Below are 15,880 nucleotides of genomic sequence, written 5' to 3' on the forward strand. Positions count from 1 at the left end.
CTTTAATTTTTTATTCCTTAAAAACATCTATTGTGTAGAAATGTTTTTCCCAAAATGTTTTCTTGTGCTCTTCTGAGAAAAATCATGCTTTTTTGTTCCTGCTTGCCTACTTGTCTGTCTTTACTTTCATCTTCTGTTATGTTTCTCATTCTATTTTTAACTAATGACACGGTTTTCATCTTCACATCTGTCAATTCTTATTGAATCTACAATATTTTTGTAGTACTGTTAGTAGAATAGCCTTTTTTCTGCTTTATTGTTGACAATCTCCTCAATTGGACACAAATCCCATTATGGATTTGGAAGTCCAGTTCAAACACAGTCTCATTTCTGATACTGATGAAGACCCATTTGCCCACTGCAGCAAATCTTTGTAGGGTTATACTGTTATTCAAGAGACCAGAAGACTAAGGAGCAGAGATTTCACCAGTTTAAGAACAGCAAAGATTGAAGAACTATGGGTTCTTAATCTCCAAGCAGCCCCATGTGTGATAGACATAAATGACAGGAAAGCACATGCTGCAAACAGGGAAGCATTACCATGTGAGGAGCTTCTGCAACAGGATTACTGAAAAGACTTTTTCCTTTTGGTTTGTGTCTATTTATCAGGGAGCGTGAATCAGCCTGCAAAAGCTTAATTTGAAGAAGTGAAAGGAGCAGATGATTGCTCCTGCATTTACACAGGTGCTGAGTGTTCTACCGTGGCCTAGCAAGGCCCTTCTTACGGCTTCCTGATAAAGATCATTAATAAAATCTGCAAAAAGAAAGGTCTTCAGTACGACTTTTATTTCAAGTTTTTCCTCCTTGTCCTTTAATCTTCTCAATATTTGTCTCTTGAAATACAGCATACTGAAACTAGAAATGCATTTACCCATTGTCTACTGTAAACAAGCATACTCAAGCAATGCAGTGTGCTGGCGGGCAGGGCAAATAGTTCAGAAGAACAGCCCAGATTCCTGCTTTGTTCCATCCTAAGGGGGATTCTTTCTCTTTCCTGGTGTTGAGGCCATGATGTTTCTTGGTGTTTCTAGACCTCAGCTGGGAAGTAAACTTAAAAACGGGATGCCTATGTTTTCAGTATGCAATGGGCAAGGACACTGCTTTGTCATGAGTGTGTCAGTGACTGTACTAGAGTTGTTATATTTCTGGTTTTTAGAGATTTCCCAGGAGTTTGATGGTTCTGGGAAATTTCAGACCTATTTTGATTGTGCATGCTTGGATCAGTTTTGCAGCACATGAGCAGTTAATTCACATCTGGAACAAATCAGACTGAATATTTACATTGCTGAACTGTTCTGTATGCTCTACATACGCAGGGTTTCTCTTCATACAGCAAGTGCAGAACAGACATGAAGGAACTCCAGACAACTGTTCAAAAAGCTCAAATTCAGCACAGGCCAAAACAAAATTAAAAAGGTGATGTTCAAGTTTCAGTTCCCATGCCTCATGAGCTTTGGGTCAGGTTTGACTTCAATGGGAACATTTCGCCCATTTCTTGCTTTTCTGTTAACTCTTTCTCATTTTGCCATTGTTGATGAAAAGAAACAAAATATAGCTGTACATGGTTGGGTTTTTTCTTTTTAAGTTTTTCCACGATGCCTTAATGCTTGAGGAGGGCAAAACAAAACATTACTGTAGAATGAGTATGTCAAAGAATTAAATATCACAAAAGTGAAAAATATTAAACTCAAGGTAACCAGCAGCCTGAAGGGGCAGAGAAGAAAAAAAGAGAAACATACGTTGGACCATCTGCAATTAGGGCAAGAACGTGGCTCAGATCAAGGGTATAGGTCTCCAGGTCAGGATATGGCAGACTCCGAGGCTCATTGAGTTCCATCATTTCTTTGTTATCATAAACAAATGGAATGCCACCTTTTATCTTGATAACATAATCCAAATTGTCTGGAGCATCATCAAGATTGTAAGGATCTTCATTTTCTTCTGGGGGTGAATGGAAATCTGGAAATAAATTTACATTACATTTAGAAGAAATAACTTACACAAAAGGCAAAATAATTACAAGAAGGACTTTCTGCTTCTATAATGCCTCATTTCTAACAGATCTTAATCCTTTATTAAAAATCACTTTTTCAGTTACTGTAAAAGATCTGTTGTTACAACATAGTTTTATTTTGACCAGTTTTAACTGCAGTCCCTCTTTAAGCTAAGCATCTACCTTAATTCAAATATACACTATTAGATTTCGCTGAACTAATGTATAAATAGATTTAACACTATTCTTTATTAATGTACGATAGCACAAGTTTCAAAATAAATTTCCAGAAGTATTTAAATTAGCATGGTTGAAAGTACAGTTGAGATTTTTGAACAATAAAATAGTTGTTGACTTCATACCCACCTTCATTGTTTTCTTTTCACCTTCTGATTCACTGTAGTAATTTTGGAAGTTTGTATTTAAGCACATAGCAATGCAGCTGTTCTCATACTGGAACACCAGTCAGAAAAGAACAGGCTGTGCCTTACTTCTTCACCTCTGCCCTTCCCACAATCCAATGAGCTAGACTAGTGCATACATACTGGGACTGTTTCCTCTTTCTCTCAACTGTTAGTGAATATACTTCACTCATGGTAGAGCAGGAAGTAATTTCAGACTCAGAGCTTCTCACTCTGCCCAAAGCAGTGGTTGGTTTGTAGGTTTTGGGGGGGTTGCTTAGTTTTGTTGTGTTTTGATTGCAGTTTTTAGTTGGGGGGGTGGTTGTTGTTTGTGTTTTGGTTGATTGGGGGGGGGGGGGTGTTTGTTTTGGTGTTTGGTTTTTTTTTGTTTGTTTTTTTTTTTTAATAAAACTCCTTATTTTTTATGTTTAATTGCTTTTGAATAGAACCAAGAAGTGCAGAAGCCAGAGACAGTACAACACAACTCTAGTTTTCCCCTTGGCCTTCTGACCATAACTGAAATTGGAAAGTACCAGAAGCACAGTTGGGATTTGCTTAGTACACATTTGTAATCCCTTTACAAAATTACTTTTTTTTTCCCCCTCGTGAGAATCAGGTAAACACACGTACTTCTAGGAGATTCAGCTTATGTGAATGCTCAAATATTATCACCCATGCTAGTGAACATTCATCACTTCTTCTACAATATCTTACTAATGCAACTAGTATAAAATGTCTCAACTACAACTGAACTCCATTCTTGGGCTCAGTCTTGTCACTGTGATTTCTTCTTTTACCTGTTCAGTTAAGCCAAGACAGAAAAGTAATTAACCAGTCCTTTTATTCACATAAAGCATCTGAATGTATGCTATAAACTGATACCATTCTTATCTCTAATATTCATAACTATTCAGCTCAAACTTGTGCTAATTAAGACACTGTGTAATGAGATATTATTGTTTACGTTGTAAGTTTAAAATCATGACTGTAAAAGAGTTATTAACCTCATAATAGCTTGGAAATATCTCCCTGGCAGCTGTTCTAAAATATCTTTTCTGTCTTGAATATTCAGTATACTGTCCTCTTTACACTCTTTCTGTATAATAAATGCATTAAAACATGTTAATTCACCCTCTTTCAACCACTGAGCTAGAGGGTAATTAATTTAATATGTCAACTTTATAGCTGAGAATACATTGCTAACAATACGGACACATCTACAGTGGCACATCTGTACAAACCAAAGGTTGATCCTCACAGGATAATCAAAAAATTAGCAGCGCAAACAGTTTAATGCACAAGCAAAGCTTTCAAGACACAACCCACCTAACTGACAAATATAATTTGTGACAAATATAGTGGGGAATATGTTCAACCTAATAAGCCTTGTTGAAATAGCAGAGTTTAACAGCCCAGACAGAATGCCCAACAAATATAACTATACAGCTTCCACTCTTGACCTGGTAACTGTACCATGCCTGTGAAATCACTGGCTCAGGACTTACTAACTGACATGCCTGTATCGTGCTTTAATCTACAATGTAGATGAGCTCATATTCCCTTTTATTTCAGCATGCCAAGACCAGGAGGAATGACTTTTCACTTTAAACCATATCCATACATCTTCTTCCTGGAGGAACAGGAGTGTAGCACTTACCATCTCATTTGCCAGGGAGAAAAAAAAAAATGAACATCTAGTATGGGTTTTTAGCTTTTGACAGCTTCTAAATTCAGATTAGACACAGGATTTATAACTTAGGTCTATCCGCAGTTCTCCACCACTTACTAACAGAATAACTTACAGAGGCAAAGAAGCTCAGAAGAGATCACCACAAAAATTCAACTTACGTTCACTACAGCACTGCATGGGTTTAATTCTATATTTTAAAAAGAAGAACAAGGATATTCACCTGGATACACTTCATTTTCAACCTTCCATTTTTCATCTTGCATGCTACACAAATACTGAGATGTTGTTCTTGGGAAGCGATGGTAGGCAAGACGTGAATACTTTTCTCGAATGAGAAGAGCTTTCACCAGGCTCTTGGCAGCTTTTTCATAATCATCAACTGTAACCTGAAATGAACGCCTGGATAAATACTCACAAAAATAAAACAGCAGTTATAGCAGCAAACTGAATCCATGCTGGTAACAAGGCAAATGAAATTCCAGAAATGCAAGTGTATGTGGAGTGACCATAAGAATCTTACTCAAGGTCTCAGTGACAGAAGCAGAGTCCAAATACAATGTGCAAAACACACAATTTGTTTTTCTCCTGCCATATATTACCCAATTATTTAATGCTTGACTATGTTTTTATCTATTCAATTTATTTTTTATGATAAAATGTATCAAATGACCTGACCTGGATTTTAACTGTTATACAAATCAATGCATTCACAAAGCAATTTACAGTTTGTTGCAAGGACCCATAACATACTGGCATTTCACACTATATATAGAGTAGCTGCTTGTGGTTTGGGATTTTTCCCCCCCTAGATACAGAACAGGGGAAAAAAAAAAATTGTTTCTTACCCCTGCACAGTAGTCCCCACTAATTGAAACTCTCTGAAACTCTGGTACATCATATGGCACTTGGATTGGCAGAAAAGCACTCGGAAGAACTGGCGTTGCAGGAGACAGAACAGGATTTGCTGATGGTGCTTTCCATTCCTGAGATGGAATTTGTAATGACAAAGACTGGGATCGAATCATCTTGAAACTTTTCTTCCTACGAATTCATGGTATAAAGCATAAAATAAGCCATAGTATAAAACATTAAATACATTGGAAAACTGTTTACAGCAAAGACATCACCCCCTAAGAAATTCTATGAATGAAATCTCTCATACCACAGGAAAAATGCTGGTCACAAAATATTTGTGCTTTTAGCTTTTTTTCTATTAACATTTCACATGATATATGCTACACACAATTGTACTTACCCTCCACACAAATACAATATGCCATAATTTATTTACAATTGCTGTAAGATGCCCTAAGGTTTGTTTTGTTTCACTTCCTACAAATTCAATTTCAGCAAGTCACTGTATAGAAGGAAAATGCAATCACTGTGCTTACTTTAGCAGGAGTTGCTTCTTAGAGACTGGTAACATCAGAATTCATGAAGCATCAGACAGATACAAGTGAATGTTACATACAGGAAGTTGTTGTAAGTTATCATGCTATTACACACACTTTTCATTCTTCCCAAAACTTGCAGGATTTTAAAACTCATCTAATCGTCGGACAAGACTACACATCAAAATTTCATATATAGTCATTCAGTTAAACTTGTAAGAAAAAGGATGAGCAGATGGTTATTCCTTAGGTAGTGTTTGACGAGACTTCAACAAAAGGCTAATGCTGGTTATCAAAGTCAATTCCTCCACTCGGGACACTAAATGGCTAACACCCATAGATTTAAAAACTTTTGCCTTTTCTCAGCAAAACTGTGATAGATGTGTACTTTAGCCAAACCAACTGAAAAAGAATGCTGTGTTTTTCAGTGAAGTAATTGTAATACCTCAAGTCAAGTTTTGCAATATCTCTAAAGATTCAATCAGTTTTCCTTACTCAGTTTAAATGTATTTAAATATGTTTTAAATATTCATACAATAAAAAAAATATAATGTTATAAACTAACTTCGCTATCCCTTTCTTTTGTACTATGGAAATACTCCCTCATTTTATAAACTATATGGCAAAACCTTAAAATGTTAGTAAGAACCACTAACAAAGAAAAAGGAATATTGGAATACTCTCTGGAAGTTGTATATTACTTCTGTGACATTCTGAAGAATAAGAACATGCAGTGCTGGTACGATTAATACCCTATGACCAAATTCCATCCTCTTAAGTACTTGTAGCCACCTTTTTAATCAGTATGAAATTCTTGAAAGGCAGTGTTGGATCAACTGCAACTGAAAACAACAGAAGTTTTACTTGTGTAACTGTCCTTGAAGTACACTTCAGTCCTGTAGGACAGGGATGAATACTTGCTCTGTTCCCACACGTAAACAACACACATATAATATCCCACTTCCCACAGTTAAACTTGTGCAAAACTTGAGGTACAGTCTGACAGAACATATTTCTATAATACAGTTTCCCAAATTATAAGTGAAACTTTTTAGTTCAGGAGGACAGACATACCAAATAGTTGTTTGAATGAAAACATCTAGTTTCTCCTTCTGTGCTTGCTTATGTCTATAAACATACCAACTGGGAAATCCACTTCCACAATTCAAACCCAAATGTCTCAGCCTGTATCAGTGTGTCATATCTTAACTAAATTGACTCTTCTCCATTCTGTTCCAGGAATATGATGCCAAGCGTTGCCTAATTGATTGTCCACAGCTAACCAGGTACATGTGTTTAGCTATTACTTTCAAAGGCTTCCTTGCTTGTCTGCTTTTTCAGAGTCTGTACACATCCAAGCCATTTGGTGTCAGACTGCTGCTGACCTCACGTGACTCAAAAAATAGTCCAGCCAGTCTACTGAAGTTAAGATACTGGAACAGTCTGACATCAGAGTAAGGCTACTTCTCTCACAGAAGAAAATCATAAGCCAAAACAAGTCTGGCTTCATTAGATTCACGGGTAAACCAAAGGTGTACTGTATTTTTTTTTCTGAAAACGCAAAATGTGCATTTTTATGACTGACAGTGATTAGATTTTATCTCTGTGAGTTAAGGAAAGCTATGAATAACCTCATTATACCAATACCACTTTTCACCTTCGCCCTTGATGTTAAATGTCATCTCTTTGCTTTCACCTATTTTTATAGAGACTAAAAGAAGCATCATACCACTGTCATTTTCTCTGTGTTAAAAATTCTATTTCTCTGAATGAAACTAGAATAAGGGGGGGATAAGTGTTGCTTTTTCTGACTCTACATTAAAGATTCTTAGGGTTGTGTTCACTTCTGCCCAGCTATGCTGTCTGTTAAACTTGCATAGGCAATATCTATTCTATTGCTGGAAATGCCACTGAGACCATCTCACCAATCCAAGCTCCCTAGGGCCCATCCCCACACCTTCTGCACAGCACTGAAGGACATCACACAGGTGCCCTTAGTACCTGCCGTTGACCTTTACCCTAAAGTAAGAAGAGGCAGAATGTTATTTGCCAGATATTTCAATATTAACTCAAACTCATTTAAAAAAATATTTTCCACTAAGAAAGCAACTACTTAACAAACCTTTTAGCTGTTTCCACAGACTGTTGTTCTGCCAGTTCCTTCTGCAGTTCCCTTTCCTTAGCCTCTTTCTGACCAATAGGGCAGTCTTCAGGCACGGTGAATAGTGACAAGGCATCTTTGCTGTCTTCTTCTCGAAGAACTTTAGCAAATACCTTCTCTGCTAGAAGTCGCACATGTTCATCAACCTCAGAGATGTTGAGCTTTGGAAACTGCCTGGGCATCTCAGCTAATAAGGAAGACAGTTGATAAAGTTACAACTACAAGAAGAATAAAGATATCTGAGAGACTTTTTTTTCATGGTCCATCTATCAAAATTAAAAGCTTAGCACAAAAGCATAATAAAGTAGAACAGCTACACAGAATTTAAACTAGTATGCAGTACAGAAGAACAACAGTTATCCACTGAGCATCTTTACTTGTGGAGCCATGCCAACTTGTGGATCAGGAGCTTCTTCGTATACTCATGAAAATTCTTAAGATATGTACATACAGATTTTCCAGTAGATTCCACTTACTTGCATAATCAGATAGACTATTATTTGCGATATACTGTATACTTAGCTGTATGTACTTGCATTGAACTTAGAAATCGCATTCACTCAGTTGCCTGCCTTCTTCCCTGCTCAGTGACTTAAAATCAATTTTAGATCCACATGCAAATTAGAAAAGAAGGTTGCACATTTCTACCTCACCCCACCATTTCCACAAGTAACAAAGTCAGGGAGCTGATGTGAAGTAAAAGGGTTACACAACAGGAGCAAATATGGTGTAGTTAACACGGTGACCTTTTTTTTCCATTTGTTTTCAGTAGTTCATATCCTGCTTTTGAGTTGTATGCAGGAAGCAGATAGAATATGGACTTCAGTTTCTACTTGGCATTCAAATATTATTTTTTCTAAAAATGTTTTATATCTTAAATTTTTATTAAGTAGCCTTTCATCGTAAAATATTTCCATGTTGTTATAGCAGCAGTACTAAAAATACCATCTTTACTGTTGCTTCTGTAGTTTCATGGCTTTATTTACATTTCATTCTCATACAATCCAAAACATGTATTTTGACATATCTGGTAGCGTTCTGTAGGGGAAAAAAATACAGTGCTTGTAAGGTACTGACCAGCATTATTTGTTATGTACTATAAAGCTTTTTGAATGCCTTCAGTGTGATGGCATTTGTAACAAATAAGATTAAATTCTTATTTACATAAGTTAAAAACAGCAATGAACGTATCACAACCAAGCACTGCCAGAATGTGAAGTCTAGGTTCAAAACTGGAATTTCAGAATCCTTTTTGGCTACAAAAATGCAAACATATTTCATAAGAGGGTATTAATTTCAGTAACAACGTATGCTGAAAGTCAGCATGAAGCACGGCAGTGTTTAATCACTCCAGGCATAACTTATCGGGGCCCCCATTACAGTATTTCTGTAGACATGCTGCAAGTTTCACATACTGATATGTGATCCTTTTGATATGTGATCCTGTTTCCAGCATGAAAGATTCTAATTAATGCCCACCTGTTTTCACAGTTGCTTTGAAAACACTTTTGCTTTTATTCTATAAGCAAATATAGTACAAAAAGGAGACAATTGCCGTAACATGACAATTTAGCAATCACCTACATTATTTTGCATTTTCATTTTGTAGGAACTAATTCACATCCCAGTGGAAAAAATGTCACTGGTTTTAAAGAACTGTGGATCTGACTCTATGCAGTTTTTCTGCCTGGGAAGTATGCATTTTGCAATTAGTATTAAGACTTCATAAAATCACTACATTAAAAGTACATCAGAAACATAAAAACACCTACAAAGTTTTTTATTATCAAAACTACATAAGAAATATAAAAATACATACACATTTAGCTGAATGATTCAATGACAATGCACTACGATGTCTTAGAAGCATCCAAACTTAGATTCGGTTTCTCAATTTCAAACCTCAATGAAGTCATGGGAGTCTTTCCACTGACCGCAATGAAGACAGTTGTCAGCAACAGTAACTGCCATACATACAGTTGCCAGCAACAAGGGCCTTTTGGATCACTCCAGCCAGGAGAGAACAGTCTTTATAGTTACTCGATTACAGTGAGTGCTAGCCGTAATAGCAAAATGTGGAATAGCAATCTTTCTTCTGCTGCTAAATCAGCAATTAAAATATTTTCAGTATTAGCTGACTAGGACAGGAAAAATCAATTAGTTGTATGTTTATTATTCCCCAAGAATTTTTTTAGTACAAATGGAATTTTCTTAGAGAATCGTGATCAGAAACAGAAATGCAGTAGGAAATACATTGCATGAGAAACCATGCTGTATTTAAATCATTACAATAAGATAGTTTAGACTCCGAATGTATAGATACAAGTACAATCCTCTACTGAGGCCAAAGCTTTTTTTTCTCTTACAGAACCTCATCTCACGTTCTCTGCTCGAGCAAAGGAGAGACGAAGGCACAAAACATTTTGAAAGGTAAGTTCACCCATGTCACTGCTAGCTTATGTCACTGAAATTGGTTTAATAAACCTAAAATAACTGTGAGGCACCTCATGCAATACTCATGCAAGCTGTGCCATCCTGAACTGTAAAAGGGATGAGGATCTCGTATCCAGTATCCTTCTACAGAAGTGCCATCCTTTACCCAAGGTGAGTGACTGGGAGAGCAACAACTAGACATCTTAATGTGATGGGGAGGCAGTATGAATGCCATCCAGCAACAGCAAATGCTCTTTTCCCAAATATCTCTCTCTCACAGAAAGGCTGCTTTGGTTGCTCTTTAGTTGTGCACCTTTGTGGAAGCAAAGAAAGCAATTTCTCCTGACGCTGCATTAAAAAATGATGGAATAATTATTCAAAAAGCAATTACTGATCAGGAACTTAATAGACTTGAGTATGTAAGGAGCGCACGCCATGAAGACAACAACGGCCTCGGCAGCCCCACGAGGAGCAGCCGGCAGCGCGGGCAGCCGCACCCCGCCGCCGCGAGCAGGTGGGGCAGGGCCGAGCGCTGGGCGCTGATGCCGCAGGAGGCCCCGACACCGACACCCAGGGCTCGTTCCCGCCGGGGCGGCGACCAAGGTCACCACCAACCCGGGGGAGTCCAGCACGGTGCTGCCTCCCGCCTCGGGACTTACCTAGCGCCCCGGGGAAAGCCATGCTGGGCACGGCCGGGCCCCGCCACTGGCGCTCCCGCCGGCTGGAAAGACTCTGTCAGAAGCCACCGGCGGCGGAGGGAGGAGCTGCTCCCGCCAGATGCCGCCGCTCCTCTCTGCCGCATTCACCCGCCGGCCGGCCACCCCAGTACCGCAGTGCCGCGCCGCCCCTTCCCCGGCCCTTTATGGCCGCCACGGCCCCCGAGCGGAGGAGGCTGCTCGCCGCGCCCTCCGCCCCGCCAGGGCGGCCAACTGCCTCCCGGACAGCAGCATCGCGGCCCGGGGCGGCTCCGCAGCAGGTGGGGCCGGCGAAAGGAGGGTGCTGAGACGGGGGGTGGGGGGCGCTGGGCGCAGCCTCTTGCCAGGCGAGGCGCCGGCTATAGGGCCGACCTCCGCCTCCCTCCCGCGCGGATCTGGCGGGGGAGGAGAGCTGCTCCGCCCAGCCCTGGGGCGGGGGGCCGTTAACGGTCACCCTGAGGGGGCGGGGAGAGGAGGGGCGCGCGAGCTCTCCGTACCTCTCTGAGGAGATTCGCGCTCGGGGCGGCAGAAGGGAAGGGGTTGTTCCTTTCGGGAGCAGGCAGCCGCTTCGGGAACGTCCAGCACCTGCAGCGACGGGAGTGGTGGGGGTAGAGACGGTGCCTGCCTTGTGGGGCTGCGGCCTCAGTGGGAGCCGGAGGATCCGAGGGAAGCCTTCCTGCCCAGCTTCGCGGCGGCCCCTTCCCCTTCGGAGGCTTCGACACAGAAGTCGCGCTGTCACATGTCTCCTCGCCGTCGTGGGAGGGAGCTACCCGGGGCGCGCCGCCCCGGCCCGGCCCCGGCCCACCTCGGCCCGCCTCAGCTCGCCTCAGCTGGGGGGTGGCCGGTGCGGGACGCGCCGTGAGTGCCGCTTTTGCAATCGCTTATTTCAAAACTCCTTCTCAAAAAGCGCTTTAGTGTAGAAAACTTTAATTCGAGACCAGAACGTCGTGAGGCTGATGCAAAGATGACACCGCATAAGTAAGTCTGCTGACGATGTATCCCTATCAGAAGTGTTTTCAACAATGTCTGTCCCTCAGTATAGCAACACGGTTCAGGTGCTCGGTATATATTTAGAAATAAAATAAACTTAGAAGGTAAAGACCCCGATACAAATAACTGAAGGTCAAAACAAGCATGAGTCAGCAGGAATGAAGATCTTAATATGTAAAATAATTTGACCTTATTCTGAGAGATTTGGGCCCTGAAGCTGAAAGGTTTAGGGACGTTTAGGGTAAGTTTGGGTTAAAATACTTGGAGTCTAATCTGAAGACATTTAAATATAAAAATATCTTTACAGTGCAGGGAAGCGCTGGGAATGTAGCGACTGAAGAACAAGGTCCTTTGTGTAAAAAGACAAGCAGGGTAAAGGTAGATCTCCCAAAACATGTAAGAGATCAGGTAGTTCTGTGAGAAGTGTGCTGTCCCTTATGTTGTCTGAACTTGGTAAACGAAGAAATGCTCCATTCATAACTTTGGATGTTTTTGACTTCAGAAATTCCTTTTCTTCACACAGCTGGTGAAGTAATGGAAGTGAAAAGGAAGTAAGTGACCATACAAAGTTTGAGGTGCAAAGAAGAGTTACAAAAGTTTGCAAATTCTGAGTTGCAAAGACCAGATATTTTGACTCTTGTATTAGTATCAACACAGTCACCTTCACATGCTTGTAAAGAAGCTAAGAATTAGGGCCACGGCTGTTGTATGAGATGTGCCAATCCAAAGCATTTGAAAATGAGTCAGCCATCCAAAATCATAAAAAACCAATTGATTTTAAAATAATAATAATACTAAAAAAAATAGACATTGTTTCTTAGCTTGGAAGAAAGGCTTGTGCTGCATGTGCATGTTTCCCCCACATTAACTCTGAATGTCTTCATCAGCTGCTGCCAGGCTACACCCAGACAAGCCATCTGCCGCCCAGGAAACTACATATTGTAAGTGTCTGTGAGTCTGACTCACGGTTGCCCAGCCCACATGATATATGAGTAAAGGACACCTATTGCTGCTGGCTATCCAGTACACCCGTTGATTGCTGATCTGTTAGTTCAGCTTGCTTTCTCCTGTTCCCCATGTCCATCTCCCAACCACCTGCCTGAACTTGCCCAAAATTGCCTGCCTTCCCATCACAGAGTTTGCCTGGCAGTTTGGGCTCCTTAGTGGCTCTCTAATCATAGTTGTGCGCTGCCTGCTGCATTCAGGTATCCCATGGCTTCTTGGATTCCTCTTCTCAGATTCGCAAATGGATATTGCCTCCACACTTGATTGAATCTGTCTTCTGACTATGGGACACAAGAGCCTGAAAGAGTTCCTTTTTGTACTATTGCTGGCTTTCTACCAACCACAATGAAAAAATAATGGTCTCAAAGATAACAGTTTTTAGAGTTTTCTTTCATGGAAACAGGCAGCTTTGTATGCCCCAAATAAAGAAAACGTTGCAGTGTGAGTTCACATTTTATGAAGGCTGGAGAATTCACACACAATTCTTAAAACGCCTTAACAAAGAAAAAGCTTCTATGAGCACTGAAGTACAAATCCATAAGGACATAGGACACTTGCTCCAGGTGACCATGACTATGAGCTTTTCTTTTGTAACAAGCTGGAAACCGTTAAAGGCAACCTGAGATCATACTTAGGAAATGCATCTATAGTAATTGAAGCATTAAGAATATACTATTGCAAGGTCTGTAATAACATCAGGATGGATTGTAAGTTTAGGGCAATGGTAATAAATTAACAAGAAAACACTTCAAGTCCTGTGACATTTTGCAGAAGCCATTACTGATCAGTTATTATACAAACTGTGTTCAGAACATGTATTTGACTAGCAGGTCCAGTTTCACGTCCCATCTCCACTCTCATAGTGATCAGTTCTCATGTATCTTTGGGAAATGATTAGTAACACTAAGCTGACAACAATGAAATAACATATTTTCAAAAGTAGGTGATGTTGTACACTTCCATTAGCACCTGCAAAACATAAAGCGTTAAACTTTGCATCCAGACTTGGAACATCCCAGTGATGTCAGTCAACACCTTGTTAAACACTTGCCATGTGGCCTATGAAGGAGTCTTTCTGCCAGTCCATTTTGTGGGTAGATTATACTTCTATACACCATATTGAAAGTAGTGCAAGTGTCTCCAGAGTTATTTTAAATGTTCTGATTCCTATGGTAAAATGTTAGTACTTTCTGAAGCCATCCAGGTTTTGGTTCACTTATTTTGTGTAGCAAGCTCTCTCAGGTAAATTTTGCACTGTGTAAAAATGTATTTCTTTTTATCTTTTTAATCTTCTTCTACAAGAAAAAGCTATCCCCTTTTACAACAAAGTTACAAATGGTTACATTTCTTTATATTATTTTTTAAATTTATGTTGTGCCTTCAACTTGCTTTAAGCCCTACTTTAGAGATGTAAACTCATGATTATTCCAGCGTACATGGTATTTGGACTGCTCTTTCACAGTCAATCTGTTTTAGCAAAAGGAAATGCAATAAAAGTTTTCAAGATATGCTAGCATGTCAACATCTGCTAAGAAATGGAATAAATTAAAGAAAATCCTAAATGTACATCTGTATTATTAATACCTGTTTTTACAAACAGACAAATCTTGTCTGGAAGAGGTGATGAAAGCTGAAATGCATATTCATCAAAATTAGGAAATGGTCTCTCATTCTCACTTGAAATTGCTTCAGTTGTTACAACGTACTGCTTTCGTTTGAACAGTGCCTTAAAAGCCAATAGATTTTGAATTAGTTTTTTTTATGTAGATTCGTATTACTGACTGTGATATTGATAACAACAAAACAACTAATGGATCAAATGAAATATTTCAGTATATAACGTAGCCATTAGTGGCATCCAAGCAATACTAGACCTACTACTTGCTTTTCTAACCTTCAATCAGTTCAGTTAATTATATGCTTGGCACACATGCATTTACTTCCTGAAGAGCAACTGAGATTCCAACAGCAAAGAAACACGGTTAAATAAAGTAATGTCCAAAAACTGGAGGGCAGGTTTGTGCCCAGAGTGAAACGCAATTGAACTGCATTATCAAATATTCTCTGCTAGAAAAGAAGAATGATCCAACTTTTTAAACAAAACAATAGGTGAAAAGTGTGGTCATTCAAAAAAGGAGAAAATTATTCCACTGAGTGATTGAAATCATACAAAGCAAATCATATCTGTCTGTTTTCTAAGTCAGCAAATCAAAAAAGCATCATCTTTCTTATCCACTGCTTTTCAAAAAGCTTGTAGAAATTATTTGGACATAGGAGTATTCAGTCCTGTATTTGAATTTGACCCAGTTAAGAACTCTTGATACAGGTGATTGGGTCTTTCTCAGCACTGAGTTAAACTAGAATTTTTTAATCTAAAAGTTTGGTTCCTACTCTAAATATAAGCAGCAAATTTTCTGTGTTTTGGAGACTGCTCAAGGCCATTCCAGAAAGTATACGAGAGGGGCAACAAGGAGGAGAATCTTTGATTAGGCCAGTTTTTTAGAAACTCCATCTTGGATAGCTGTAGTGTTCGGAGCATGTACCTACAAGATACAACTATGCTTCTATAAAATGCAAAATGTTTTGAAAATTACTTGCACTGACATTAGAACTGATAGTAGGTTTAGAATCCTGTTTCTTGGTTTTTTCAGTCAAATGACATTCTCCTATCTCAAAGGATAACTGCGAGTATAATTATCCTGTAGTATATTATTATAAAATAAAATACATATAGTATGCAAATATAAGTCTTGTTTAAAAACTGAAGTGGAAGTAGGAACTATAGAAATTACAAAAGGATGTGACTGTTCAGTCACTGCGTTAAAAAGAAACCAGGAAAGTATCTGTACAGCCCTAATAATCTGAGTCTGAAATAACAGAAGTTTTCCATTAGTTTATAAATGGAATATACTGTAATACTTCATTGCACAAGAAAGGTTCACAAGCAAGATGGGACGCTTTGGTGTGTTTGGAATTGTAAGCTGTCATTTGGATATTTAGAAAGCTTTTTTTCCAGCCAGCTGGCAAATTCTTTGCTGGCGTCTACTGCCTGCCTTGCTTTGTCACATCTGCCATGTAAAAGTGCTAGTTTAAAACCAGTTTATCTCAAACCTACCTAGCC

General features: G+C 39.4%; 1 protein-coding gene across 3 annotated transcripts in view; it reads right to left on the bottom strand.

Moving 5' to 3' along the window:
• AMPD3 (adenosine monophosphate deaminase 3) overlaps window positions 1–11,504 on the bottom strand; it is a 31,944-nt gene extending 20,440 nt beyond the window's left edge. For 2 of the 3 annotated variants that reach the window (XM_075427543.1, XM_075427546.1), the window contains exons 1-5: window positions 10,729–10,889; window positions 7,598–7,823; window positions 4,930–5,125; window positions 4,305–4,470; window positions 1,740–1,959 (exon numbers count right to left, since the gene is read on the bottom strand). In XM_075427543.1, coding sequence (XP_075283658.1) covers window positions 1,740–1,959; window positions 4,305–4,470; window positions 4,930–5,125; window positions 7,598–7,823; window positions 10,729–10,750 — 830 coding nt within the window. In that variant the 5' untranslated portion in view covers window positions 10,751–10,889. Of the gene's footprint in view, window positions 1–1,739; window positions 1,960–4,304; window positions 4,471–4,929; window positions 5,126–7,597; window positions 7,824–10,728; window positions 10,890–11,261 lie in introns of those variants that run through there. The other variant, XM_075427545.1, reaches the window with a different exon arrangement.
• Window positions 11,505–15,880: the final 4,376 nt, after the last annotated feature.

This window comes from Opisthocomus hoazin, chromosome 7 (assembly GCF_030867145.1).
Source record: "Opisthocomus hoazin isolate bOpiHoa1 chromosome 7, bOpiHoa1.hap1, whole genome shotgun sequence".
Lineage (NCBI taxonomy): Eukaryota > Metazoa > Chordata > Aves > Opisthocomiformes > Opisthocomidae > Opisthocomus > Opisthocomus hoazin.